At 54.9% G+C, this 26,172-nt stretch overlaps 11 protein-coding genes and 2 non-coding genes across 13 annotated transcripts; 9 read left to right on the top strand and 4 right to left on the bottom strand.

Annotated features, from left to right (window-relative positions):
- Positions 1 to 54: 54 nt before the first annotated feature.
- Positions 55 to 1,771, bottom strand: SCP_0505680 (Ribosome biogenesis protein; the record flags this gene model as incomplete). Its single annotated transcript, XM_027758628.1, has 7 exons — positions 55 to 127; positions 183 to 259; positions 316 to 567; positions 630 to 992; positions 1,078 to 1,394; positions 1,447 to 1,511; positions 1,575 to 1,771. The coding sequence occupies 7 exons, from the start codon at positions 1,769 to 1,771 to the stop codon at positions 55 to 57; spliced, it is 1,344 nt and encodes a 447-aa protein (XP_027614429.1).
- Positions 1,772 to 1,878: 107 nt separating this feature from the next.
- On the top strand, positions 1,879 to 1,949 carry SCP_t0505690. The gene has a single exon. It is a non-coding gene; the product is annotated as a tRNA-Gly (tRNA).
- Positions 1,950 to 2,349: 400 nt separating this feature from the next.
- Positions 2,350 to 3,482, bottom strand: SCP_0505700 (Universal stress protein A family protein; the record flags this gene model as incomplete). Its single annotated transcript, XM_027758629.1, has 4 exons — positions 2,350 to 2,419; positions 2,472 to 2,585; positions 2,648 to 2,903; positions 2,963 to 3,482. The coding sequence occupies 4 exons, from the start codon at positions 3,480 to 3,482 to the stop codon at positions 2,350 to 2,352; spliced, it is 960 nt and encodes a 319-aa protein (XP_027614430.1).
- Positions 3,483 to 3,966: 484 nt separating this feature from the next.
- SCP_0505710 (predicted protein) lies at positions 3,967 to 4,924 on the top strand (the record flags this gene model as incomplete). The annotated part of the gene is made up of 2 exons (XM_027758630.1): positions 3,967 to 4,791; positions 4,862 to 4,924. 2 exons carry the CDS (start codon positions 3,967 to 3,969, stop codon positions 4,922 to 4,924), a joined length of 888 nt encoding a protein of 295 aa, XP_027614431.1.
- Positions 4,925 to 6,189: 1,265 nt separating this feature from the next.
- SCP_0505720 (Malate dehydrogenase, cytoplasmic) lies at positions 6,190 to 7,997 on the top strand (the record flags this gene model as incomplete). The annotated part of the gene is made up of 10 exons (XM_027758631.1): positions 6,190 to 6,220; positions 6,277 to 6,332; positions 6,387 to 6,554; positions 6,607 to 6,614; positions 6,675 to 6,690; positions 7,066 to 7,214; positions 7,262 to 7,385; positions 7,435 to 7,752; positions 7,809 to 7,910; positions 7,965 to 7,997. 10 exons carry the CDS (start codon positions 6,190 to 6,192, stop codon positions 7,995 to 7,997), a joined length of 1,005 nt encoding a protein of 334 aa, XP_027614432.1.
- An 865-nt stretch (positions 7,998 to 8,862) lies between these two features.
- On the top strand, positions 8,863 to 12,231 carry SCP_0505730 (hypothetical protein; the record flags this gene model as incomplete). Its single annotated transcript, XM_027758632.1, has 4 exons — positions 8,863 to 10,335; positions 10,393 to 11,220; positions 11,275 to 11,370; positions 11,428 to 12,231. The coding sequence occupies 4 exons, from the start codon at positions 8,863 to 8,865 to the stop codon at positions 12,229 to 12,231; spliced, it is 3,201 nt and encodes a 1,066-aa protein (XP_027614433.1).
- A 136-nt stretch (positions 12,232 to 12,367) lies between these two features.
- SCP_t0505740 lies at positions 12,368 to 12,438 on the top strand. Its single transcript has one exon. It is a non-coding gene; the product is annotated as a tRNA-Gly (tRNA).
- A 529-nt stretch (positions 12,439 to 12,967) lies between these two features.
- SCP_0505750 (hypothetical protein) lies at positions 12,968 to 13,978 on the bottom strand (the record flags this gene model as incomplete). Its single annotated transcript, XM_027758633.1, has 2 exons — positions 12,968 to 13,700; positions 13,761 to 13,978. The coding sequence occupies 2 exons, from the start codon at positions 13,976 to 13,978 to the stop codon at positions 12,968 to 12,970; spliced, it is 951 nt and encodes a 316-aa protein (XP_027614434.1).
- Positions 13,979 to 16,664: 2,686 nt separating this feature from the next.
- On the bottom strand, positions 16,665 to 17,646 carry SCP_0505760 (hypothetical protein; the record flags this gene model as incomplete). The annotated part of the gene is made up of 3 exons (XM_027758634.1): positions 16,665 to 17,083; positions 17,136 to 17,220; positions 17,272 to 17,646. 3 exons carry the CDS (start codon positions 17,644 to 17,646, stop codon positions 16,665 to 16,667), a joined length of 879 nt encoding a protein of 292 aa, XP_027614435.1.
- Positions 17,647 to 18,550: 904 nt separating this feature from the next.
- Positions 18,551 to 20,285, top strand: SCP_0505770 (hypothetical protein; the record flags this gene model as incomplete). The annotated part of the gene is made up of 4 exons (XM_027758635.1): positions 18,551 to 18,610; positions 18,679 to 19,123; positions 19,178 to 19,869; positions 19,929 to 20,285. 4 exons carry the CDS (start codon positions 18,551 to 18,553, stop codon positions 20,283 to 20,285), a joined length of 1,554 nt encoding a protein of 517 aa, XP_027614436.1.
- Positions 20,286 to 21,219: 934 nt separating this feature from the next.
- Positions 21,220 to 22,897, top strand: SCP_0505780 (Polyporopepsin; the record flags this gene model as incomplete). Its single annotated transcript, XM_027758636.1, has 9 exons — positions 21,220 to 21,524; positions 21,580 to 21,674; positions 21,738 to 21,819; positions 21,879 to 22,051; positions 22,105 to 22,142; positions 22,209 to 22,353; positions 22,409 to 22,719; positions 22,778 to 22,818; positions 22,873 to 22,897. 9 exons carry the CDS (start codon positions 21,220 to 21,222, stop codon positions 22,895 to 22,897), a joined length of 1,215 nt encoding a protein of 404 aa, XP_027614437.1.
- Positions 22,898 to 23,337: 440 nt separating this feature from the next.
- On the top strand, positions 23,338 to 24,405 carry SCP_0505790 (Probable histidinol-phosphatase; the record flags this gene model as incomplete). Its single annotated transcript, XM_027758637.1, has 3 exons — positions 23,338 to 23,496; positions 23,550 to 24,113; positions 24,166 to 24,405. The coding sequence occupies 3 exons, from the start codon at positions 23,338 to 23,340 to the stop codon at positions 24,403 to 24,405; spliced, it is 963 nt and encodes a 320-aa protein (XP_027614438.1).
- Positions 24,406 to 24,638: 233 nt separating this feature from the next.
- Positions 24,639 to 26,154, top strand: SCP_0505800 (hypothetical protein; the record flags this gene model as incomplete). Its single annotated transcript, XM_027758638.1, has 2 exons — positions 24,639 to 24,683; positions 24,739 to 26,154. The coding sequence occupies 2 exons, from the start codon at positions 24,639 to 24,641 to the stop codon at positions 26,152 to 26,154; spliced, it is 1,461 nt and encodes a 486-aa protein (XP_027614439.1).
- Positions 26,155 to 26,172: the final 18 nt, after the last annotated feature.

The following is a 26,172-nucleotide window of genomic DNA, read 5'->3' on the forward strand; positions in this document are numbered from 1 at the left end:
CGCGTCTCCAGCTGCTCAGGCTTGTAGAGAGAGAACTCGAAGAGCATGTACTACTCAGTGTTCTCTGTCGAACCGCTTGAAGGCATGCTTCTCATACTCCTTCACCTTTATCTTGCGTTTCTTGGGTCTGCAAAAGATCAACGTGAGCACGGGCCAGGCACTCAGTGTAGGACTATACGCACAGCACCGGAACGCGCGGCTCGATGAGTGCACGATGTTGCATGCTCAAAAATCGGTCGCGGAACAGGTTGCCCTCAGGCTATCGCCACAAGATTGAGGGGGTAGTTCAAAATTACATCGATGGTCACAACGCACCTTCAATGCTCTCAGGCTCTCGGTCAGATCCTCGCCCAGCTGAACATCGACGTTCCCTTCGGGGACCTTGTGCTTCCCGAGCTTCTGGCCCCCAAGACCTTTTGCGAGCTTCTCGCGTAGCGCCGCCTGACGCTGCTCACGCAGGCGCTGCCGCGTCGCGAGTTTGCGGCCCATCGCTTTGCGCAGGGCCTTGGCGGAGTCGATTGATGTTAGCATCCGCTTTTTTGCCGCCTTTTCTGTGAGCGCACGTTGCTTTCCGACCGAACAGTGAGACAGAATTCGGCGCAATATCATGGAGAATGGGAGGGACTCACCTCTGCAAGCCGCCTCTCCGCCTTCCTCCTCTCCTGCTTCGTCTTCCGCCGAGGCATCTTCGCCGGTAGACGTGGCTCGGCTTCTGAGCCGTCCTGGTCGCTATGTTCCTCGGCGTGCTCGTCCACCGTCATTCCTGGCGCGACGTCCTCTGCGTCTGCGCCCGCTTCAACAAGGCCCCCCAGTACCTTCGCTTTTGCCGCTTCGAGCGCTTCTGCGTCCTTGAGTCGACGCTCCTCGATCTCGTGTGCAGTGCGCAAAAGCTCTTGGTGCGAGGTGACGAGGGGGTTGTACGAGGTACCCTCATGAGGTGTCGGTACGGCGGAGAGAGTGATGTGTGAGCGTGGGTGAGGTGTATTGGGATGCTGCGTTATGCAGAGCGTCAGCGATTGGGAAAAAAAGAAAACGATCATAGCAGAATGCATACGATCCAAGAAAACGTAGGCGTACTTTCACCTTCGTTCCCTCTGCCAGCTCTTCATCCCAGACATCGTATCCGCCGCTCTTCCGCGCTGCTTCGCTGACCTCGAGCATCGCACTCCCGCTGCCAAACTCCGTTGGGTCTATCATGGCGTTGAACGGTCCCCGCCTGACACGTTTGCCCATTCGCAACAAACGCCCCTTCTCCTCGTGTGTCAATTTTCGTTTCACGCCCGCAGCGACCGTGGTCGTGGTGCGTGAAAAGACGGCAGGAAAGGCGGAGCGCTGTGCGAGGATCTTGGCGGAGGTGAGGAGGGAGGTGGAGAACCTCGGCAGGGATTTTCGGACTGCGCGGCTTGAGCATGAAATGATTGGTACAGGGGGGATTCACGAACGTACCTCGTTCATCGCCCTTGACATCGATCAAGAACAGCTGGTCGTTTGTCTTGTCCTTAACAATTCCTCTGCAGTGCAGTAACCGGCTGTTAGCTGTTTTATTTCACGCCACCGTACAACGAAGTGCTCACCCTGCAACTCTTTCTTCCGCCCTCGCTTCCTCCAAGCCCTCCTCGACCTCTTCGAGGTCGACATTCTTCCGCCATGCACGCTTACCCTTCCGGCTGCTCTGGTTTCGCTGCGCAGGGGCGCCCACGGACGATCCTGGTACCTTTTGGCCCTTCGCTTGCGATAAGGAACGTTGCGACTTCACCAGAGTTGAGGCCATGATTCGTCTCGAGTCTGGACGAATTGAACTTTGATTGAACTGCACGACCATTTTCCTTGAACAAGCTTTCTTACGTATAAAGAGGAATAGTTGGTATACATTTCGAAGCATTAATGGGGTAGTGGTAACCTGGGTCGTTGCCATCGACCCGCCGGGGGTTCGATTCCCCCTTAATGCATGACGTGGGGGCGAGGCTTTGGGAAAGTTTCACCTTACCCCCTCTGTCTTGGCGGAGGAAGGAAGTGTGGATAAGTCTACCGCAAAATGCGCCGGTCGTATATTTTAGACAACTTTGGTTGGCGTACGTACAGTACGGCAGAGAACGAGGTATTAGCTCATCTTTCCACCTTCGCGCAGTTTCCGCGAGATCCATCCTTCCTCTTAAATGTTCGCGTAAAAGTATGGTGTTCGATTAAGCGTGTTTCGTGCTATATACTACAAGCGGGCCCATTGAATAACTTATTGCTACGACGGTTGATACAACAATTGCGCAAAAGCCTAAGGAATGACAGGGCAGAAATACAAATGTCAGATTTGTGGCATCCACTCCTTTGAGGATGGAGCTCGTGTGAACTAATTCATCGGGTCATGGATGTGACCATCGGGACCGGCAGTCCACTTCCCCCATGGCTGCGTGCATTGGTCCACCTAAACGCAAAAATCAGCTCTCGCCACGAAAGACGAGGGAAAAGAGACGCACTCTTCGAAATGCGAGCCGCGCTTCGGGTCCGCGCGGCGTTTCGCCCGCGTCTTGCGCACCTTGCTCTCCGGCCGCACCACGATGATGGGCACGGGCGAGTGCGAGAGGCAATATCTAGCCCGACATCAGCGTTCTTCCGCGTAGAGATAAGAGAATGCCGGAACAGCAACACGCACTTGGAGATGCTCCCAACGCCGGGCGCGCCGAACGCGGCGCCCCAGGCCTGCATCATGCTGCGTTGGCCGCGGGTGCCGACGACGATTGAGTCGGGGCGGTAGAGCGCGATCAGGCGGTCGATCGCCTGCGGGACCTTGCCCGCGATGTACTCGACGATGATCGAGAGCTTGCGGTCCGGGTCGTACTCGACGCACTTCTCTTGGATGTGGTGCATGAGCTCGCGGGCGTCCTCGCGATACTGTTCGTGCTCCTTGCCTGCATGAGAGGGTGTCAGCGTTGGGTCAGTGCAGAGGAATGGAGGGACTGGCGCGCACTGAGCTCTTCGCTGTCGACGCCCCTGAAGACGATCAACTCGTCGCCGTCCTGGACGAGGGAGTCGAGGACCCAGTCGAGGGCCTGCGTGCCGCTCTCGTCTGGGCTGGAAGCACAAAGGAAGACGCGGGTACCGCGGTTGCGGGAGTAACCATCGCTCTGGACGTGGAGGGTGTACGAGAACATGCTTGCGGCCGGGTTCTCGAGCGTATCGAAGGAGACCTTGGGGGTGTAACCCTGGGAGGCAACGAGCGGTGACCCGGCGTACGGCGCCGGGGTGACGAAGATCGCAGATGGGGACGAACTGGATGAGGGTGAGGGGATGCCGGGGGAGGTGGTGGCAGATGGGACATCAAGTAGCGGTGAGCCGGCGGGAAGCGGGGTTGGAGAGGGCAGGAGAGACGAGCGCGAGAGACCGGGCGACGGCGGGGATTGGCACGATGGTGTATTTGGGCGAGAGTGTTTCATCGCGGAGCGCAGCGGGATCGGGAGGTTACGCGGGTGGTCGGGTGACAGACTCATCTTGTGTAGTTGCTCCGAGTATACGTTTACGACTGTAAAGAGATACCCAGAGGTACCTACGATACAACGATATCAGAAAGATGTGCGTGCATACATGAGGAGGGGAAGAGCAAATACCAAGATGTTCCTAAGGAATACGAGATTTCCGGGTCTGCGAATACACAAATCCACGGAGCAACATGATTGATAGCTCAGAGCAAAGGTGTGAAACGTACCAGAGAGGCGTTGCGGATGGCCAGACGAGTAATGTGAACTAAGGACGTTATGCAACGCTCTGCAAGCCTGATCAAGCAGTTCAGCAGTCAGTGTTCAAGGTGCACCAAGGTATACACGGGAAACATACGCACCGATGAGAGGTGGACGTGGTGGTTCAGGTTAGCGGTGAATGCGGCCAGTGATGCAGCCGGGACACTATATACCGGCCCGGGCGTTGCAGTGTTTCTTGCAGGGGATCGGAGTTTGAATTACTTCGACCTAGACAGCCATGTCCTCCGACTCAGTGTCTCCTGCTCCTGCTCCAGACTCAAATTCTGCTGCAGAAATTGCTCATGGTGTAGACAGTAAGCAGCGGGAATCTTCGGATCCTGCACCCTCACCACCTGCCAAAACTTCACAGCGAGGGAGCGAGGAAGCGGAGCACGACGAGCCAGAGTCCAAGTCCGAGTCTCCCGTTCCGGAGGCTTCCACCTCTGCTGCTACAGCTGTTGACGCCAGCACCAGTGACGGCAGCGCCTCGTCGGCGTCGCAGCCTGCATCTGCTGCAGCATCAACACCTGGTGTCGCATCTGCAGGCGACTGGCAGGCGATCTGGTCACCTGCACACAGTGCGTACTACTTTTACAACGCCGCCACTCGAGAAACAACATGGACGAACCCCCTCCAGCCCACTGCCTCCCCATCCGCATCTCCCTATCCGACGTCCGCCCCTGGCGCACCGCCCACGCCTGAAGCATCTGGATCGATTCCTGGATCTGCTGCAATGCAGGCCCTCTATGACATGCAGGCGGCAGCTGCAGCGCAGGGAATCGATCCCTCTCTAGCCTATCTTGACCCTTCGCTTGCCGCTGGGTCGTCTACGGCTCCTGCAGCGTTCACGTCCACTGCAAAGTTCAACGCGCGCTCTGGCGCATTCGCCCGCCCGGATGCACGCGACCCGACACATCTGTCCGAGTATGAGCGCGCGAAGCGCATGAGCGAGTTCTACTTTGATGTCAATGCGTGGGAAAAGGACGTAGAAATGCGCAAGCTTGAGGAGGCTCAGGAGCAGGAGGAGGGTAGGAAGAGGAAGCGGCCCACTAAGAAGGATCTGGTACGTTTTATTACTTATCGCTTCATATGTTAGAAGGTGAGTATCGTGCTAATTCTTGATGGTTCTGCAGGAGAGGTTCAAGGAACAAAAGAGGCTGAAGAAAATTGCCAAGACGGCATGGTTGCGTACATAGATGATTCTGCGTCCATTTCTTCCTATATCATGGTGTCAGCATGTGAAGACATTTTATACCATCGAGGGCGACGACATCTCGAAATCTGTTCGTCTCTACACCGTTCGCAGCCCATGTATGATCCCTACTTTTTTCTTTGCGGTCTTAAACTTCGTAATGATAGTTTGCCAAAAATTGCTACCATAGTGGAACATGCACCTGCATTCCGAAACGCGGACTGCAATCCGTCCCGTGGTGAACGCGTCGTAGTCAACTGACTTGCGAGTTTGCGCAACGATCTGGAGCATACAGCCTCGGGGCGTCTCGCGAAGAAATTGAATCCTCTCAGTTCACTGAACGTCTCCTTAACCGTCCGCAGATGACGACTAAGTCCCGCGAGAATCGCAAGAGTTAAAGGCAGAAGTGTGATTTCTAGTGCGGTCCAGGACATGTTTGGCGACATGCAGGCTAACTGGGCCAACAATACCGGTACCGGAATCGTGCTGTCAACCGGGTTGCAATCGCAAGAAAGAGAGACCAGGTTCAGACAGGAGAAGTCCTGTGATTGTAGATGAGGACGAATCTCGTAGGAAATCGGGTTGAATGTGCGAGCAGGAGCCCCGAGCGGGTCCCCGAGCTCACCTCGGGAAACAACAGCCAACAAAATAGCAAGGAGTGTCATGAACGGCGTCAGAAAAAGACGGAAACAATGCGTTCCAACTACATGTACAGTGTCTTCAGTCTTTCAGCAACGATATGGCGATACGGATTCGTCGAGCCTATGCAGTCCAGATGACCGAGCGACTCACCTTCGAGGTGTACGTGCCACTCTATCACTCTTGTCCATCAACAAGTCAAGGAAATAAATGCGTACATATTTTATCTGAGTTCATCTGTCGATCCAGACGAGTCATCTTCCACTCATATTGTACACACCTTGCACATCGTGGCGGAATCCGCGAACGTAATGCCGTGTTTCGGCCGATGGGGTTCAACGGCGTTCTATTCCCCCCCCTCCCCTTTGAATGGCAAGGGAACTGTCTCAAAGTGTGAAAGTCGCGAAGCTTATAATGAGTAGGAAAGGGCTGCAGCCAACCGTGTGGGTCCGTAGTACTAGCAGCTGTAGTGACCGCCTCGAGTGCAATCGGAACGCGATGCACGTGATGGTGTTTAGATAGGCGCCTGCCCCACGGTGCCCCAGATTCGTACAAAAGCCCGGCCGACGAGTCTCGCGCTCTTCCTTCATCCATCTCCTCCTCATCGCACCTTCACATCAGACCCACCAGATGACAAAAGCTGTTGTTCTCGGTGCTGCAGGTGAGTGTATACTTTTTCCGGCTTGTATGATGCCTCACCATCTCCCTTCTGATCAGGAGGAATTGGGCAGCCGCTGTCTTTGCTCCTGAAGACGAACCCGCTCGTGAAGGAGGCAAGTTATTGCTCGTAGATGCACTCACATCTTCTGTGACGAAATGTTTGATAGTTGAGCCTGTACGATATCGTCCATGCCCCCGGCGTCGCCGTCGATCTTTCGCACATCGCCACCCCCGCGAAGGTGGAGGGCTTCCTACCTCCAAACGATGGCCTGAAGAAGGCGCTCACTGGCGCTGACATCGTCGTCATCCCTGCAGGTGTACCCCGGAAACCTGGTGTAAGTGTTCAATTTCACGTCGGAACGATCTGATATTTACTTTCCCCGCTAGATGACGAGGTTGGTGCATTGCACCCATACTCGCAGAAGAACGCGTAGATAACAGAATCTGTTTTACAGGGACGATCTCTTCAAGGTCAGTTGTGATAGACTCGCGTGTGTCCCGCAAAGATCCTCCGACATATCCGATCTGGGATCTTGAGATGCTGCGTCGGAAGTTGCGGCATGTCAATCTCAGCATGCTCGTCGCAGATTATTCCCTAGTCCAAATGGGGGCCAGAGGATTCGGGTCTCCGCCCATACGTCCTGATCTTTGGGCGTGGTTATTTGCTAGCTCGCCATATCCCGTCCATTATATGGACAGCTAGTTTGAATGGCTCTTTCCAGGGATATAATGCGACCAATCTGGCAGATCGTGCAACTGGAGTATACTGCTTCGAGTCGGATATGTTGGATAGGACATATTGCCTCGCCAGGAACCACGTCGTAATTCGTTTACTGACTTGTATAGATCAATGCTGGTATCGTCCGCGATCTAGCCACAGGCATCGCCACAGTTGCGCCGAAGGCGTTCGTCCTGGTCATCTCCAACCCTGTCAACTCGACCGTCCCCATCGTTGTGGAGGTGTTCAAGAAGCACGGCGTCTTTGACCCGAGGAGGTAAGCAACGGTGTCCTTTTGTGGCGCGTACTAACCTTGGTTTACAGGATCTTCGGTGTGACGACTCTGGACGTTGTGCGTGCGTCGACGTTCGTCTCAGAAATTCTTGGCGACCTTTCCCTTACCCCGTCCGTCTCCGTTCCCGTCGTCGGTGGGCACAGCGGTGTGACCGTACGTCCTTCTACAGTTCTCCTCAGCCATTGCTGATGATCATGCGCAGATCGTTCCCCTCCTCTCGCAATCCACGCACTCGCTTCCTGCCGGCTTTGCGCAATCCTCGCTAGAGGCGCTTACGAACCGTATCCAGTTTGGCGGCGATGAGGTGGTGAAGGCTAAGGACGGCGCGGGCTCTGCGACCCTCTCGATGGCCTACGCGGGCGCCGAGTTCGCCGGCAAGGTCCTCCGCGCCCTTAAGGGCGAGAAGGGCATCGTAGCACCGTCTTTCATCAACCTCGCCGCGGACAAGACTGGCGGTGCCGCGCTGCAGAAGGAGCTGGGCAAGGACCTCGAGTACTTCTCTGCCCCGGTTGAGCTAGGGGTGCGTATGCGTTGTTGGCTACTGTCGCCATCCATTCATACCTATTTGTGTTGCAGCCCGAAGGTGTTGTCAAGATTAATGGCCTTGGAAAGCTTTCCGATTACGAGAAGGGCCTCATCGCCGCTGCGCTCCCCGAGCTGGAGACGAACATTGACACGGTATGTCTGAACCTTATCTGGCTGAATGTCATGAATATTGAGCCGCGTGTGCAGGGCGTGTCTTTCATATCTCCGGCGAAGCTCTAAAGGCTGCCGGTGCATGGGTAGTGGAGGAGGCTTCAAGAGTGTTGTACGCTTTTGAAAATGTGTGGATACTGTCATAGCAGTAAACAACATACAATGTGAATGTACCATTTTCAATCAGTTTCAAAAATCGGGTGAAGCCATTCTGCTTCAGTGCGGTGCGGATGAGGTGTGGCGACTTTAGATCGGGGCCTCAAGGCCTCACATCTCAGTACCAGCAGCATAAGTCCGCAACACCGTATTATCGAACTCCTCGTACCACGATACCCTCAACCGACGTGTATACACGGCCCACGGTACCGTTGTTCTTCATTCTTCCTCTCATCGAAGTGACTTCCCTTTGTATATATTTTGTGCAATTCCAGTGCACGCACATGATGACGCGCAACGACTGCGAATTAGTTTGCAGCAACGAAACATTGGACATGCAAGCAAAACAACAAAGAAAAGTCCACACATTTTCACCAATGCGTTGAGAACAATCGAACCCCCGGCGGGTCGACGGCAACGACCCAAGTTACTACTACTAGTCCATGCACCTGAGAATTATAGGTTGACTTCCCCAACTTCCTCAAAATGTTTGGTTGCTTTCCGGTGTACAGGAACGTTGTTGCACTGGGAACTTGGAGCTTGAAGCTTGAAGCTTAAGTGAAGTGTACAGTAAGTGAGTAACCTACGTCGCGATCAAGTCGCGATTCGCGATCCGCGATCAGTGGATACTCACGTGGTGTTCACGGTCAGGTGTTTTGTGCTGTTGAACTTCTGCGAAAGTTGTCCTGTGTGGTCATTATTCTCTTATACTTTTCTGCTGTAACATCCCTATACGGACGAGGAACTGGCCGCAAGTACGTATAGAAGTTCATTTTTGATGGATGCAAGCGACTTTGGAAGATATGGGTCCTTGTCTCTGCTCAAACGAAACGACCCGACTACAGTGGTGGCCTCGTATCCCATCGACGATGCCGAGGTCACGCTTGGCCGCGACCCCTCTTGCAGTATAAGGCTATATTACCCCTCAGTGAGTGCTCTTCACTGCAAGCTAGTCTTCAACGAGTCCACTGCCTTTCTCGTTGTGCTGGGCACCAATGGCGTCTTTGTCGACGGTGTCGCCGTCTTCCCCGCCACAGCCGGTGCGTCGCCGACCACGGTACCTCTCCCCAACGGCTCCACACTGGACGTTCACAAGAAGCGCTTCCGCTTTGCGTACCCACCGAAGCACCTGCGCCCTGCCCTGCTCGCCACCCCGTCTCCGCAGAAGCTCAGCCGCCACGCGCTACGCATGTCCATGATCGCTAGCGCAAACGTCTTCTCACCCCGACCCAGCGCCGACCCACGGGAGAATTTGCGCGTGCTACAGTCCCCGCTTAAGCCGACGCGCGAGGACCCGGAGATCGTGCTCGTGGAGAGCAACACGCCCCGCGTCGTGGAGGCGGACAAAGACCTTGTCATCCTCGATGAGGTCACCCTTCCGCCACCGCCTATCCCCGCACCAGTGTTCACTATGCCTTCCCTACCGATGACACCCGCCCCCGTGAACAGGCCGCGCAACTCGTTGCACCGTGCGGTGCTCATCCGTTCTGCGCAGCGGGCGGAAATGCACCGAGAGATGTGGAAGGAAGAGGAACGCGAACTTGATGAGGTTGAAGAATTTATCACACCAGTGAAGGGGCAGGATGAGGAAGACGAGGAAATGGGTATGCAGGTGAAGACCAAGATTAAGCCGGTGTCAAGTTGGCGCAAAAGCCTCGAGGCCGTCGCAGGCAGCCTCAACTGGCCATTTCGTAGAAAGCGCCAGTCGGGCGAGCAGAACGACGAAGAAGCTGAGGGCGACAGTGACAATGACAATTACAATGACGACGAAGACTACCAGGATGAAAACGTTAATGAAGATGCAGAAGGAGAACACGAATACCTTGACGATAATGAAGAGATGAATGACGTATACCCGGACGAAAACGAAGTGCAAGAAACCGTCTCTGATGAAGACGAAGATGGACATGAAGTACAACAACCATACGACATTCCTGCTACACCTCAGAGTCAGCTCCGCACTCTTGGCCCCTTCATGACTCCCCAGGCTACCTACCTTCCTCGGCCGACTGGTGGCCGCCACTCACTCGGAGGGACGGGCCCAAGACGTGTGCGTATCGTCGCCCCGTGGAAAGTCGAGGATATCGTTGTCCCTCCGAACAGCGTCGACCCTGTGAAAGAAGAGGTGGAGTCCTCGCCGGAGAAGAGTCCTGCGAAGGACGCACCACGGGGATGGGAAACGCGCCCCTCTATGAGCACTCCGCAGCGCGCCGCGGCAGAACGGGAGCGGCTGACCGACGAGGAGCGCAAGGTACTTCACGCACATCGCTCGATGAATGTCCACGATCGTGCTGACGACGGCATGCAGACCATCCGTGAGCGTCGGCGCTCCGCGGTGACGATGCCCGACACGTTCTTCAACGGACACGCGCCAGGCACGCTCCCGCCCACTCCGCGCGCGGCACCCTCCCCCGCACGCTTCGCGACACCGGGGCGTGCGGAGGAGGAGGATGAACAGGGTGAGGAGATGCACGTTCTGCTCGCGCGAATGCGAGAGATGGTCGAAGGCGCGAAGCGGCGACAGAGCGTCGGGCTCTCGCCACAGAAACCGGCAAGGGACGCGAGCCTGAGTCCGCGCAAGAAAGGTGGCTTCTCATTGCTCGCGGTCGAGGAGGACCACAGCGAAGACGAGGTGGAGGAGCGGCAGACGACGCCACCGTTGGACGTGCGCACGGCATTGCGGGATCGGACCGCTGCTAGTGCAGAGGTGGAGGCTGAGAAATTGTCTGTGCCAGCCCCACAGACTCCTCAGTACGCTGGTCTACGCTCTCTCTTCCAAGCTGGGGGTCCCAATGCACAGGTCATGGCTACGCCGCGGATGGACGGCGTCAAGGAAATGTTCCTGCGGGAGGCGCACGTCCGACAGAACAAGGACCGCAGCGATAACACGAACGAGGATGCGTTGGAAGGCGTTGGCGAAATGATGCAAACCCCGGTCGGCTGGCGTCCGAGCCGTGCTACTGCTGAGGAGCCGCTGCAGCCTGAGCAAGAGCAGCGGGAGCAAGAACCTCAATCGGTTCTGCCGAGGATTCAGAGCCCTGCCCTGCCTGCAGATAATCCAGAATCGCACACCGTGCAGGCCGCCGGCACGCGTATGGTGCGACGTACAAGGACGAGGACCGCAGAAGACAACAAGGTATATTCACACCATCACGCTGTGCTCCCAGTAGGTAATTTACGAATGCAGCAGGAGACACCTTCAGGATCTAACACCGGGATCCCCAAGCCGACACGTTCGCTGAGAAGCAGGACTGCAGACGCGAAGACCGATTCGGCTGCGACGCTGGTATGTTTTATTTTGTCTCACATATTATCTACATTCTGATGTAGCGGCTACAAACAGCCAGAAAGACCACAGAGCGCGCCCGCTAAAACCGCACCGTCCAAGAAAAAGACGGAGAGCGGGGACGAAGGCACAAAGACCGCACCCGCACCCGCCGCCGCGGCGGTGCGGCGCACGCGTCGCGGTGTGCAGTCCGAGTCCGAGTCGGAAGACGTCCCAGCGCCAGCCCCGCGGACGCTGCGGCGCACAGGGAGGACGAAGACGCCCACACCCGAGCCTCTGCCATCTACGGCGGCGCGGAGCAAGACGAGCACCGGCAGGCGTACCGCGAAGTCGAAGCAGGTCGAAGCGGAGGCGAACGAGCCAGAGCTCGACGCCATCCCCCAACGAGAGGAGCCCGCCCCCGAGCCTGCGCCTGCGGCGGCACGCGTTCGGCGCACCGCGCGGAGCCGGATTCCTGTGGGAACCATCAAGGAAGAGGTAGAAGACAGCCCGCTGCCGGACGCGGCTGAGGGCTCCGCGGCGTCGCGCACAAGGGGGAGCAGGGCTGCGGCCGCAGCGCGTACACGGGCCTCGGCGAAGAAGGCAGCGACGCCGGTAGTCGAGGCGGAGAGTACCGCATCGGGCACCGCGGACGCGCCGAGCGCGGGAGACAAAGAGAACACGCCGGAGCCATCAGGCGAGGACGAGGCTCCGCCGCCGGCACCTGCCAAGACCTCGACTGTTAGGACGAAGGTGACGCGCGCTGGGGCGAGGACGCGGCAGGGCACCGAGGAGCAGACTGTTGAGAAGGCTCCGACCGCGAGAGCTGCTGGGGTAACCAGGTCTGGGCGAGCCCTAGGTAAGACTACTAGCCGGAAGTGATTATTTATACTGTGCTTTGTCTGTTGGAGCCGTGTATTTATATTGTGATTGGTTCAACTTGGCCGTGAATGTTCCACATGAATCTACTCCGGGATGTTGCTGCGATATGTTGATCATAAGCTATTCTCCAGTGTGAGCATTAATGGGGTAGTGGTAACCTGGGTCGTTGCCATCGACCCGCCGGGGGTTCGATTCCCCCTTAATGCACTTCAAGGTTGCAGGCCGTGTTTTTGAAGCTAAGAAGTCAGTGCTGCACAACTGTGCGTAATTTTTGTTGTGTTCCTATGGAACAAATACTACCACATACAACGTCGTCATCGTCGACAAATCCATTTAATTAAAGAGCGTTCTCTAGAATATCCTAACACGATCCGAGCCCCGCGCGGGGCGACGTACAAAGCAGTAGGGATACAAAGGTGGCAGAGCCGGGCAATACAGGTGGGGTATGGACGGATCCCAGACGCAGAGACGGTATCAGGAACGTAAACGGAACGTGTGAACAGCGCGAGACAAAAAAAATCGGAATGCGGAGAGCTAATAGTGAGAAGTGAATAGTGGATATTACTGATGGGATAGTGTCCGAAGGCGAATAGTGGTACGGCAAATTTTTAAGTGCAGGTGCAGAAGAGAGTACGAGCCGGTGTGAAGAAGACGGCGCGGCGGAAGCGCGGTGCACAGCACGCGCAGCGCCCGGGCGCCTCTACGGATTTGCGATTTGCGTCTTTTGACAGAGAAGCTACACGCGCTCGCGCTCGGCGACGCGGGTGAGCGCGGCGAGGACGACCTCCCACGCGATGTCCATGACGGCCCAGAGCTCGGCATCGAACACGCCGAGCGCACACACGTTGCGCCAGAGCGCGTTCACCCGCTTCGCGTGGTTCATGAGCCCCGCGAGCGCGCCCTGCGGGCCGGCGTGTGCGGACGCGGATGATGCGAGCGCCTGCGCGAGGCAGAGGAGGCTGTCCGAGGAGAACTGCGAGACGTAGGGAGCCCGGCCCTTGGAGCCCGAGGCCGCGGGCGCGGGCGGGAGCACAGAGGCGAGGGAGGGGAGGAGCGCGCCGAGAAGAGTGTCTGTGCGCTTGGTGTGGAGGTAGGCGTGGAGGACTGGGAAGGTCTCCGCGCTCGGGACGGTGAGCGGGACGAGGGGAAGGCTCATCGTCGCGGTGCGATTGGAAGGGTGCGAGGGCGGGAGCGCGGGGAGGAGTGTGCAGTGCGTGGCGAGCACGAGCGCGTGCGTTGGGTAGAGAGGGGCCGTCGCGGGGGTGGAGGTGTACTGCGCGAAGGACGCAGCGGTGGGCGTGTTTGGCGAGGACGCGGACTTGGAAGAGGAGATCGCGAGGATGTGCGTCGGGAACGCGGAGGAGGACGGTGAGTGGGAGGTCGGGCGCACGGGCACGTCGATGATAGGCGGGAGACGCGAACGCGGGAGCGAGGACGGGATGGAGAGCAGCTTGAGGGCTGCGAGCATCCTGGAACGCGCGAATAATATTGTCAGTTTCACGCAGACAAAGGGAGTGAGTGACACGCACTCATTAGCTTGGCCAGCCAAGTGGTTCCTGATGTACTCGAAGGGCACGTTTGCGAGCTCGGGCTCGAGCGAGGCAATGGTCTGACGCGAGACTTCATTGAAGCTGGGGCGAGCGAGGGTGCGCGGGAGCTGCAGACTCGGGGGTACGTGCTGGTGATGGGCAGGAAGAGAAAGCATCTCCGGCGCGAATGGAGCCGGGCGCGACGCGACTTGGAACATATTTAGCGGAAGAAAATTAAGCAGGTGGGGCCGGGGAGTAGACTATGTGCGAGGATAGACGTTAGAGGGAGACAATAAGTTTTGAGCGCGGGTGATCGAGTTGGGACCGAGAATGTTGCTGTGCGCGCGGGTCAAGTATGGAGATCTGTCAGCGGTCTTTGCTGCGACTGCGAAGAGGAGTAGAGCAATGGCGATGGCGGTGAGGGGTCGCGAGGCCATACTTATAGCGTTGGGAAGGGCCGGCTAGTGGATACGCTGGAGGAATAAGAGGATGCACTGTTTTGGCTGCTGGCTTGTGTCCTGAAAGGCAAGTGCCCCCAGCCACACGTGCTCGCCTGCCCAGATCAGGGCACCGTTCTCTCCTCCACAACACCTTGCACATCTCCCTCATGAGCGGATCGCTATCTTCTTCACACCAGCCCGGTATCCAGGCGACGCCCCTTGTACTCGCTCCATCGGCCTCGTCCCGCTGCTCGCACGATCCAGGCATCCTTGTTCTGCCATATTTACAGCCCTGTCCCTTCTGCTCAGAGTAGCAATAATATAGCGCTCCATGACCCTCGCCTGAACCGTGTCGCCTGAGGTGAACTCATCGGTCGAGGCAAGGAGATTTTTTTCAGATCTTAGCAAGGCGTCTCACCGGCTTTCATCCACCCGACACATATGGCTAGCCTCGAGGTGCGGGCTAAGTGAGTACGTAGTACCACCCACTCACCGTTCGCTATCTTGTGATGCATTTGTACCTCCTGGTAGACCGAGGCACGACTACGCGTGGTCCGAGACAAGACTCGAGTGGCGGCCTGCAGCCAGTTTCAGATCCACGAGTCAATCGTGCGACATGAGCACGCGTCGGGACATTGACGCTTTATATGCTGAGCCGCTCCTCGGAGTCGGCGACCAGCTGCGCAGGCGCGCCAACGATCGAGGAGAAACCCTCGCACCGCCGAGGATCGAGAATTAGCAGACGTGAAGTGTCATTCAGCTTGACACCATATCGTGCTAGCCTAGTGACTGACACGTTGCGACATTTTAGGTGAGCATCAATCATTCAATATTCAGTATTCCAGTATCGGTCAAGGTAGCAGACAGGCCGGATTCTTACGTGAGGAGTGAGCAACGAACATAATGATTAATGTTAGATATCATGCTCGCGGATTTTTCCAGGAGACAGCACCGGGCATACACACATCGCGATGCAGTACGAGCCTGCTCGATATGATGCCAAAGACCGTTCCCCTCCACAAAAACGGCCTTGACTATGAGCTTTATGAACGTAGATACGGTATGTCATGGTGTGCCATCAAGCAGTGGTCCTTCGGTCCCCCTTCTTTGAATTATCCAGGTGTACTGATGTTGAAACGGCAGCAAACTTGATGTCGACACTCCCCCACCTGTTCGGATCCTGCATATCATCTCGATGAAATTTCAAAGGAGACAAATCTTCGCGTGCACTTGATCTATTCGAGGTTGCAAATACCTGATATCTCCGCACTACAACGTCAAACCGCCAGTGTACTCAGTCTTTCCTTTCTCCAGGAACGGGCATACGAATGAATATCGTCGGATGGAAGCTCTCCAAGAACTGGAAGACGTCGATGTGCGATCCTCGAGAAGGCAGAGGGTAAGAACTTCCATCATGATTTCCCACCATGCGCATCTTCCTCGTCCCTATATCTCACTCAAGATCACTCGTCGGAAGCTTTACACCTGTGACTTTACACCAAGGATGACCGTGATCGCGTCGAAGGCTCTGGGGCACAGCGCGAGCTCACGGATGCATAGTAAGTACGTCGTTCCAAACTGGTTCGGAGTTCAAGTTAGCTGATCTGTTGATGGTACTTAGGTGAACTTAGGTGAAGCAAAGTCGATCCAGTCGGTTCTGAACTGTTAGCCTCTGGTTCGAAGGGCACCGCGATCCGGTCTTACCCTTCATATTGGCCAACACATTTTTTAATCGAAGACGCACGAGCGCTGACCGTGTCAGCCGTTGGGACGTTGCGTCGCGTACAGCCCAAGCGCTCGTGTTGTGGAGAGCTGATTTGTTTGTACCAGATTCGCTGCGGAATCCGTCCTTTCTTTTTCGGTGGAGCAGTATGCGCCGCGTTCACCGGAGGGATCTCGTGAGATCCTCAAATCTGATCGACTGCACACAACGGTGCACAGCACCACTACCGATCTCTGCCGTGTGTAGACACTCTGCTGTCCATTCCCTGGGTGCCTGCTTCGTGAACTGGGCGAGGTAGGCAGGAGTGCGCTCTCCTTCCACCTTGTGGACTTTTCTGTCTTCACTGGCGCAGTAGTCGTCAACGGTCTCGGTCACCGATGAATGCATTTCCGACGCCTAATGACAATCCAACCAATACAATCCAACCAATAATATATGCTCTGAAGAATATGGTATAGACAGCGAGAGATACATGGCCCTAGACTGGTGGTGCTTGCAAATGATAAATATAGAATGCGGATGATGCGACGGCAGAACACAAGAGAAATAATTCACAGCTAGACGAGATGGTTATCAGAGTAAGGTGGAGTGAGATGTGCTTGAAGGGAGGATCAGTTGGTTGATTTAATATCGCAAGTTGGCTCCCACCTTGAAATATACGGAAACAGAACGAACGGGTGGTAGCTGACGTCAACCATCGCAAATGTGTGCACATATCATGGACGGAAGACTCATGAAGGGCTACGCTGACGCCCTCCGGGCTGCTTTGGGACCCTTCCAGAAGCCATCGACGAAGCTCATAGAATTCACCTTCGCCACCCCGCTGCGCATGCGCACGCGGCGGAGGAACGCTGCCCCACGAGGGGGCGGAGCCGCTTGAAGCGTTGGCGGCTGAGAGTGGATGGTAGTCACGCTCGTCCAGAAGCCGTCGATGAGCCCGCTGTCGTCGTCTATGTTCTTCGACCTGCGGTGGGCCTGGGGTCCCTGAATCGTCTCTTTCCAGCGAGGCGTGAGGAGGTCGGGCACCTCGAGATAGCCGTCTTCGTTGAATCCCACATGCGCCAGGTGTACGAATGAGTCCATGGCAGGAGCGGAGATCATCGCGGGCGAGACTCGATTCTTTGGGGTTGAGGGCCGCGACTTTCTCTTCGACTGCGGCTCTGCGAAAGAGTCAGGATAATAGGCGATCGTAGATTGCAGACGAATCAATACCTGTCGCCTGAAAATGACCGACAACGGCGCGGTAAAAACGTGCCGCTTCACCGTCGTCGTCGAAACGGAAGCCGAACATCCTTGTCTAGGCGATTATCAGCCCTAGCAGGCCCGAAGGGCATGGCGAGCGACACACCATCGCAGAGAAGACATGGAAGAAAGGCTTGTCGAGTCTATACTCGAATCCTGCGGGAATCTGGTACTGCCAAACGACACCCTTCCCAGATATCCCGTCGATGAGACGGAACCAGTAGTTCTGCACGAAATTCGAAACTTGGCTCGTGAGGGTGGTTTCCGACCATTCATCGGACTGCGCTGTACTACCAAACACCAGCGACCCCTGCAGGCCCGTACAGACCCAATCCTCACCGCGGCCGTCGAATGGTGCAAAATAGATTCTGGCAGAAGCTACTGCCAGGATCCGTGACTCTGCAGGTAATAGGGAGAGAATGTGATGCTTTCCATAGTCAGCAAACGAGGCCGACAGTGGCGATGCGTTTGGTTGAGTCATTTCAGTGCAGATTGGGAATACTGTGGTCAGTGAGCAATGGGAGCGGTAGATGCTGAAGGTCCTGGAGGCGCAGGTGCGGTATATGTAGGGGTGCCCTATGTATGTATGGATATGGCCCCCATGCGCGCCTGCGGAAGTGAGGAAGCATCCATCGTGTTGACCGCATGTTGGAGAGTAGCGCCCATAAAAGCTTTGAGCGGAAGTAGGACTGCCACAGGGGAAAAAAATGCTGCTGTGAAGAACTATATGTGCGGGATTCTGCTGAGCGGAGACTCAGAAATTCTGCTATGCCCTATTACTGTTATGCCCTATAAATCTGCTGAGCATATAGAAATCTTTAGAAGGAGGGGAATAATATTGGATCAACACATGTCAATGCATGCAACTAAAATGAAAGATCGCGTACACACGACTCACTTACCTCGCGCAAGGCACCGGTTCTTCATGCTGCATGCTCGTGCAGCTGGGTATTGAATCAGGAATTGTTGATCTACTTGCAAAGCGGAAGACACAATCGGTCTTTAGTCACCTCGCTCGCCACTTAGTAGGATGGATTCCACACACCGAGTGAGACGAAGCAGGCAGGAAAGACAGAAGTTACAGATGGGTAATGCAGGCAAAGATTGCCGAGTATAGCGCCGCTTGCCTTCAACGCATGCGGTGCAGTGATATCACAGAATGTAGCAGAAGAAATCCAATTTGACTATAAAGTATGTCGTCGATACAAGATGAAAATTTGAGTGACAGCGGTTCAATAGCCTCGTGGCGGAGTAACCACGTGATGCATTCAGAACTGGGTACCGTCTGATATATTATCTTGTCTTGCCTGCGTCGTCATCTGGAGGGAAACTTACTGCATCGTTCTCAGGCTAGCTTTTCACTAGTTCCCACTCCATTGTGACGAATGCACAAATGCCGCGCACTCAGCCGTCTGCCGAAAGCAGGTCGTCTAAAGTCTCTCAACGTGAGCAAATGTTCACAGTCAAATCCTGACGTTGATTTGGTGGAGATTTTCTGAGCGCGTATTCGTAGTATAGGCGAACGACACCGGGCTCGTCTGCTCCTCTGTACGGAAACATTAGCCCAGACCTCGCCGGTCCCGTCGACAGGAACCATCCGGCGAACCGGCTTCCTCATCTCTTACTACGGCGAACTCTACCCATCATTTATGCACAGGGCTTCTCCATCCGTATCTATCCCAAGGGCGCACTGCGTTTACCGAGGCGTCCGCGCCCTGATCCTCCGTTTTCCCCTGCCCCAGCACATTGGCCAGGAGGACGCAGGCTCAACGTCTCCGTTATGCGAGTGGTCGGAAAGCCCGTGCACAAGTCGGGCTTTGTTCGTAGGAAATTAGGCACCAAGATGAGAACGGCATTATCGCTGATTGTCACACGTGGGGCGAACGTGGTGGAAGTGAACAGGAAGGAGCGCATAGTCTTCGACGAGCGCGACCTCGGCGATAAGTGGTTGTTGCCCAGTACGTGTTGTGGATCCTCGTGTTCGAAATGGCTAGTCTGATCAACTCGATCAGACTGGACGTACTTGATCAGTCCGACTCTTGAGGTGTACAACATGTCTTACGAATCACTCATATCCCGAATGCGAGTCGTACTCAAAAAATTAAAACGGCTAGGCGACGCGCTAGATGTTAAATGGGCGGAGCGGCAGAGGCCTGTCCGTGGACGATCAGAAGAGTACTCCAAACAGAGTTTGGGGCCGAAAACGCCTCAGAAAGAAAAGTCGGTGGTGCGTACTGACGAGTCAAGTGCTAAACGGGTAGCTAGGCAGCAGCAACGTTCCCGTACACATGAACGACCCGAAGGTGACTCGTTGCAATCGAAGCGTGGAGACCCTCAACAGAGACAGTTGAAGGGGAATTTGGAGGGATTAGACACCGAATCGGTCGCGGTCCGACACAGACCTTTCGATAGACGAGACCGACCCGAGGTGCCTCCTTGGCCAGAACTTCTTCAACAGAGACAGCCGGAGGAGCGTACCTCAGAGGTCGAGAAAAAGGCCTCAAGGAATGAATCGCGGCCTCGGGGAACACCCATCAAGCGCTTTCATCTCTCAAAGGAACAGCTAGAGGAGACGTGGCAGGCAGTGACAGCTGATCCTGATGAAGCCGAGTCTCAAGCCTACACCTCCCGCACGTGGAGGCTAGAGAGTGAGGATGAAGACGAAGACTCTGCTGGTCAAGAATACCCTAACAATACTGTTCCTGTGTGTACCTTTCACTGTCCAAGCAATCTCACTTCCTTAATTAAGAAACCGTGGCGTAGGGATGCGGATCTCGTGAAAGCTTACCAACGCGAACTATCGCTCCATCGCGTCCAATTAACACTTCATCTCGCGAACAAATTGCCTCTTCGAAGAGGGCCGAAATATTCGCGTCTTGGGTCCGAGCATCCAAATCTTCCTCTGCGGTTAGAGGGAGGAGCACTGTTACTTCCTACCTCTCGCCGTACGAAGTGAGACATACCCCTGAAGGATCATCATTATCCCAACGTGACCAGTCGCAGCCATCCACCCCACCTGATCGGACAAGGTCGTCGCCTTCGCCCTTGAAGCTATTCCAATCAAAACCAGTTATGAGACCTACCCGGCATGGCGAAGTCAACAAGACCTCGAGGAAATGAAGAAGCCATGCAGAAGGTCGTGCTATGAATTATGTGCTCAGTTTTTATCGGATTGGTTTGGAAAGACATCTATCGTATATAGCACTCACTTGCACCAGAGGAAGATGCGGCAAGGAGATGCCAGGTGAACCCGCAACCGTTCTTGACTACTTCATTCTCTCATCACACGTCGAACCTTCGCTCGAGGACTTCTCCTCGTCATTACGATGTCTCACCAGCTGCGATCTCAGAAGTATCAACGATGACGTTGAAGAGAGTGTCAGTCTGCCTTTGGGAGACTAGATCTTGCATTCAGATTCGATTATGCGGTGATGATGTAGCTTGCTTGGAGTGATGGGTCTCTACCAGCAAATGCACTCCCTTGAATTTAATAAGCACGGGCGGAAAGTGTAAGACTTCTCGAGGGAGGATCATTGTCCAGCATAACCTGATAGGAACGCTCTGAGAGCAGATCCTAGGATCTGTAGGCACCCTTCTGATGCGATGAGCGCTACTATACTTACTCAACGTTAACGACATGGACAATCGACATGAATCCACGTGGATAGATTCGCTTCTGTCGCCTTGATCACGGACATGGTGTCACGTCTGATAAACTATTATTCAACAGCGATAACGGCCTATGGACTCAGAAAGGTGACACGCTGTTCATATATATATAGTAGGCCATGTAAAAATTGAACTGCGCAGAACTCGAAAGTCGTTGCCGCAGGAATCGAAGTGCCACTATTTCTGGGTTTCTTCAGACTGTCTCACACTGACTCCCATATGACCATGTGGATTCGGAAGTCGTCCTCGAGGCACATATGCTGCGTTATCACCTTGTCCCTCAGCAGACGATCCATATGGCGAATACAAGAAGCGTCGATTTGACTCGATAAATACTCGAAATGAGGGTGTTGCCTGCCTGTCCTCTTCCGCTCCGCAGGACGCCATGGTGAGATCGCTCTCCGCCCTCGCTCTTGTCGCCGGATCTGTCTCCCTCGCCGCTGGCGCTGCTGCGCCTGTTACTCTCAACCTCAATCCGGTCCAGGGCAGATCTGGCGCTTATCTTGAGGGTCTTCCTACCGCCGAGCGCGCTCGCGCAGCACTGCTCAAGACAAGAGGCCAGTCGGCGGCTACAACCGTTCCCGCGACACAGCTTGCCTACGTCCAGTACACGGCCTCCGTCGGTGTTGGCTCTCCCCCTACGTATTACAATATTGTAATCGACACTGGCAGTTCCAATACTTTCGTCGGGTAAGTTGCTTTCTCTCTTCGCTTTGAAGATATTTACTCGTGATTAATTCTCCAGAACAGGGAAGACGTATGTCCGTACGAGCACCAGCATACCCACGGGCCAGGAGGTTAATGTTACTTATGGAACCGGGTATTTCTCGGGCTACGAATGTCAGTATTTTCACTTCTTTACCCGCGCCAGTATTCCGATTATACACACATCTCTTTGTGCAGATCTCGACCAGGTGACTATTGCGCCAGGTTTCGTGATCAACGATCAATCGATTGGTGATGCTCTGGAATATGCAGACTTTGAGTATGTACAATTGCTTGATTAAATATCTTGTAAGCCTGAACTAATAATTGCGTACTCAGAGGTGTAGACGGCATTATTGGAGTTGGACCGACCATTCTTACTGAGGGAACTCTGTATCCCGACACCAACGCACTAATTCCGACCGTCATGGACAATGCCCTCGAACAGGGTCTCATTGAATCGGAAATACTGGGCGTATACTTCGCTCCCGCGACGAAATACAATGACACCAGTCGGTCGCTTCTGCTCCCGACATCACGCATTTCAGTTGATCGTTCGTGTCAGATGGTGCAATCACACTCGGCGGCATTGATACGTCTCTGGTATGGGTCGCCCCTTTATTTTTGTATATCCGATTGATGCTCTAACATCGCAACGCCACATCGTAGTACACCGGTGAGATCACATACACGCCAGTGACGAAGACACTGCCTGCCGGTTACTACTGGGGTATCAACGTCACCAAAGCTACGTACGGCACCACGACTGTCATTCCCGGCTCATACGCTGGCATCGTGGACACGGGCACCACTTGTAAGCTTCGCCATCCATCCCGGAGCTACTCGAGCTAAGACAGATCGGATCTCAGTGATCTACATCGCCGACGACTGGTTCGCCACATATCAGGCGTCGATCCCGGGGAGCTACGTCGACTACAACTACACTGGCTTGTTCGTCATTCCAGAGTCCTCTGTTTCGTCCATAAAGCCCTTCAACTTTACCATTGGCGGCTCTGTCTTCTCGCTCGACGCCGCTGCGCAGCTCCTTCCCAAGGACCAGAACGTCGCGTGGGGCGCCGTCCCAGGCGTGCAGTACGGATACCTCGGACCTATCGGCGCGAACAGCGGCGAGGGACTGGACTTCATCATTGGCCAGAAGTTCATGGAGAGAACATACGCGGTGAGTGTTGGAGTATTTTGCGTTGTAGCTCATGCATCTAACTAATCTGCGTTCCCAGGTGTTTGATACGACGAACCAACGCGTTGGATTCGCCTATACGTGAGTATTTCTTACACTCTCTTATTGGCGTGAGCTCATTGGAGGGTGCAAAAGTCATGAAACGTTCAGCTCTGTGTAGATGATACATGTAGAGTATACAGGTCGTGTATCATAATGTTGTATCAGGCGGACAGTCTGAAATTGAGCCCGCGAAACGTTGTTTAAATGATACGGTCAACAGTGTTCGATACATGTCGTTCAGTTTTTGCAGAAGGTTGGTCACGGGTGGAGGAAGAGGAGATAAAGTCACGGTGGCGCAAGTTGAAGCTTTCACGGTTGATGGACAATCGTGGCACAAGCACACCACATCGTTGCCTGCTCGGCAGACCTCAAAGGTCACCTCGGGTGACCCCACTTCTCCAATAACATTAGAGTAGAAGAGCAGAGGGCTATGATAAACCCTGAACCGAGTACTAATCCAGCAGCGTGTGTCGATCTTTCTCAGGTGCCAAATTCGGATGTGCAGTGCCAATCGCCACGTTGTCAGCCGGCCTTGTGCCATTCGATCGACCTCCAAGGATGCCATACAGCCACCACTCTCATTCTGGCCAGTTCTGCAAGCACGCTGCGGGGACGCTCGAGGACGTCGTCCTCGAGGCGATCAAGCAAGGCTTCGAAGTGTACGGCCTGACTGAGCACGTCCCTCGCTGGCGCCTCAAGGACCTCTACCCCGAAGAGGTACATTCGCCCTCTTTTCCAGTTCCTTCATCCTGACCGTGACACCGGGAAAGGAAGGGACGTCGATCAAGGAACTCGCCGTGCAATTTGACCAATTTATCGCCGAGGCGCACCGTCTGAAGCAGCTGTACGCCGACCGGATTACACTACTGGTGGGGCTCGAGACCGAGTTCATCACCAAAGTAGACCTCGATAACCTCGAGAAACTGCTTCAGCGATACCGAGCGAATATTGAGTACGTTGTGGGCTCCGTGCACCACATCCAGGAAGTCCCGATCGACTTCAGTCGGGAGACGTACGAAGAGGCGATCGCCAAGTTTGGGGGCGAGCTCGACCCGAGCCCGAGTGTCCCATTCATCCAGATGGAAGTGTTCCTTGGAGAGTATTTCGACGGACAGTACAAGATTATGGAGCGTTTTCGCCCCGAGGTCATAGGTCACATCGATCTCTGTCGCCTGTACAACCCCACGCTGAAGTTAGAGCCCTACCACTTGGCGTGGTCGAAGCTGCAGAGGAATATACGATTTGCTGTGAGCTATGGGGCCCTCTTCGAGTGCAATGCGGCGGCGCTGCGCAAGGTGTGGGACACATGTTACCCCGGCGAAGACGTAGCACGGGTGTGTGCTCACCCAATTATTCTCGTGCTGGCACTCATGTACTTACATGCAGTTGATCATGAAAGAAGGCGGAAGATTCTGCTTATCCGATGACAGCCATGGCCCTCATGCTGTAGGTCTGAACTACGGCCGGATGGCAAACTATCTGCGCCGCATAGGCGTCTCGGAGCTGTGGGTATTAGAGCGCTCAGAAACTGCAAATGCAGGCGGCAGGTTTGTCTGCCCACGCAAGGTCGAGGGACAGTGGTGGGAGCATTCGTTCTGGCAGCAGACAGGTGTCTCGCTACAGTGATGAGTCTCGCTACAGTGATGAGTCTCGCTACAGTGATGAGTCTCGCTACAATGATGAGTGCTGCTTGAGGTTCGGCATTCAACCTTTGAATCGTCCGTCGATCTCTTGTAGTATAAATCCGTGCGTCGATGTCATTGCTTACTTATTTAGACCCAAGGGCCAAAGAGGAGCTCAGGGGTCACCGTTACAACAGCCACTACACCACTCCGCATCGACAGCATCTTCACAACGAGATGGTTCTCTATTCTGCATTCAAGTGGATTCAAACAACTGTTTCGGTAAGTTGATACGGCAGCCTGTTGGAGTTGAACGTATTTGATGCACCTCGCTCAGGGTTTGTTCAGGCCAGTTGAGAGGCAGTACCATGTTCGAGCACTACTCGGAGCATCCTCGATGAGCGAGCACTGTCCGATGGTGGTCGATTTCATGGCACTGCACGAGCTACTTCGGCCCCAATCACAGGACTTGGAGTGGTTCTGCAACTTCTCCATCAAATACACTCTGGAAAGCGGGTCTTCACTGATGGATAATCCTGCATTTGGTGGCATCCTCACTGAAGCTCCTGCATTCGAGACCTCACTTAGTTGCCGGGACAAGCTCGTCGAGATGGAAGAAACAGAATTCTACATGAGTTTGTTGTCCGCCGCCAGCAAATTACCCGCGGACGATGTCCTCGTGATAGCCCTTATAGGGGTGAATGTTCCTAGTGAAGGCGCCTTCGAAATCCTCCCTGGCGATCCCGATCTTCGCTGTGGTGCCGAAAATGTAGAAGAATGTGTTCGAGAGGCCAAGTGCACCGTAGTGCTCATCAATACTGCCTGTGATCCTGAATTCTGGAAAAGTCCCCGCTGGACACTCGTAACGACTGCCGACTCGCTTTCTGGAACGTCTCCCAAGGATAACGCGGGTCAAGAGGGCGTCTTCGCCAAAGCCCTCCGCGCTAAGCACGTGTATGAGAATGCGTGCCATACATCATCTTCCCATGACTGTGGGATACCCGGAGGCTTTGCATCCGCACACAACAATGGGTTTAGATTGGACGAAGATGGAAAGCAGGGGATTGCTGGTTATCCTACTTGTGCTCTCACCAACATCTTTTCTCGGTTCGGAGGGTGCAGGGACACATCGGGGTCTCGTTTTCCACTCACTGGATTGGACTCCTGTTCCCTCTCCTCGTTCGCAGCTCTGTCACACCCTGGTCGCCTCTTATGCTGCATCTCACCCTCGCAGCGCACCAAGATGTATCCCTCCCCACCTCCGAGTCCGCCTTCGTACATACCTCTAACACGGGCGGAGGAAGACGAGCTGCTCAAGTTGTGCAAGCAGTATCGCTTAACGGAGAAGAACGTCTCGTGGTCCGCTTCCGAGGAGGATGTGTCCATGTATAGTGACATGTACAACCAGTCGAAGCTCCCGGATCCGTACAAGGATGACCTCTTTAGGACCCTGCGGGATCGTGCTCGGCAGAATGACCGTGCTTTTGGCATCGCGGTGGCGTTGGGGTGGACTGATGGTGCAGACAAGCTGGGTCGGCCAATTGTGCTGGCAAGGGCTGACATATCACAGACGGAGATGCTGGAATTATGCGAGCAAGCGGAGGAAAGTGGGTGTTGTGTGTCGATCCTAAAGACCAGGAGAAAGTATGATACTGCCTGGCTGCAGGCGGCATATTGGCTCGCGAAGGTTTGGGATATGTCTGGGAAACCACTTCTAGCACACGAAGATTGGGGAAGAGCAGCCTTGATGTGATTGCATCGTAGCCTGGTA

This window comes from Sparassis crispa (assembly GCF_003851025.1).
Source record: "Sparassis crispa DNA, contig_000004F, whole genome shotgun sequence".
Classification (NCBI taxonomy): Eukaryota; Fungi; Basidiomycota; class Agaricomycetes; order Polyporales; family Sparassidaceae; genus Sparassis; species Sparassis crispa.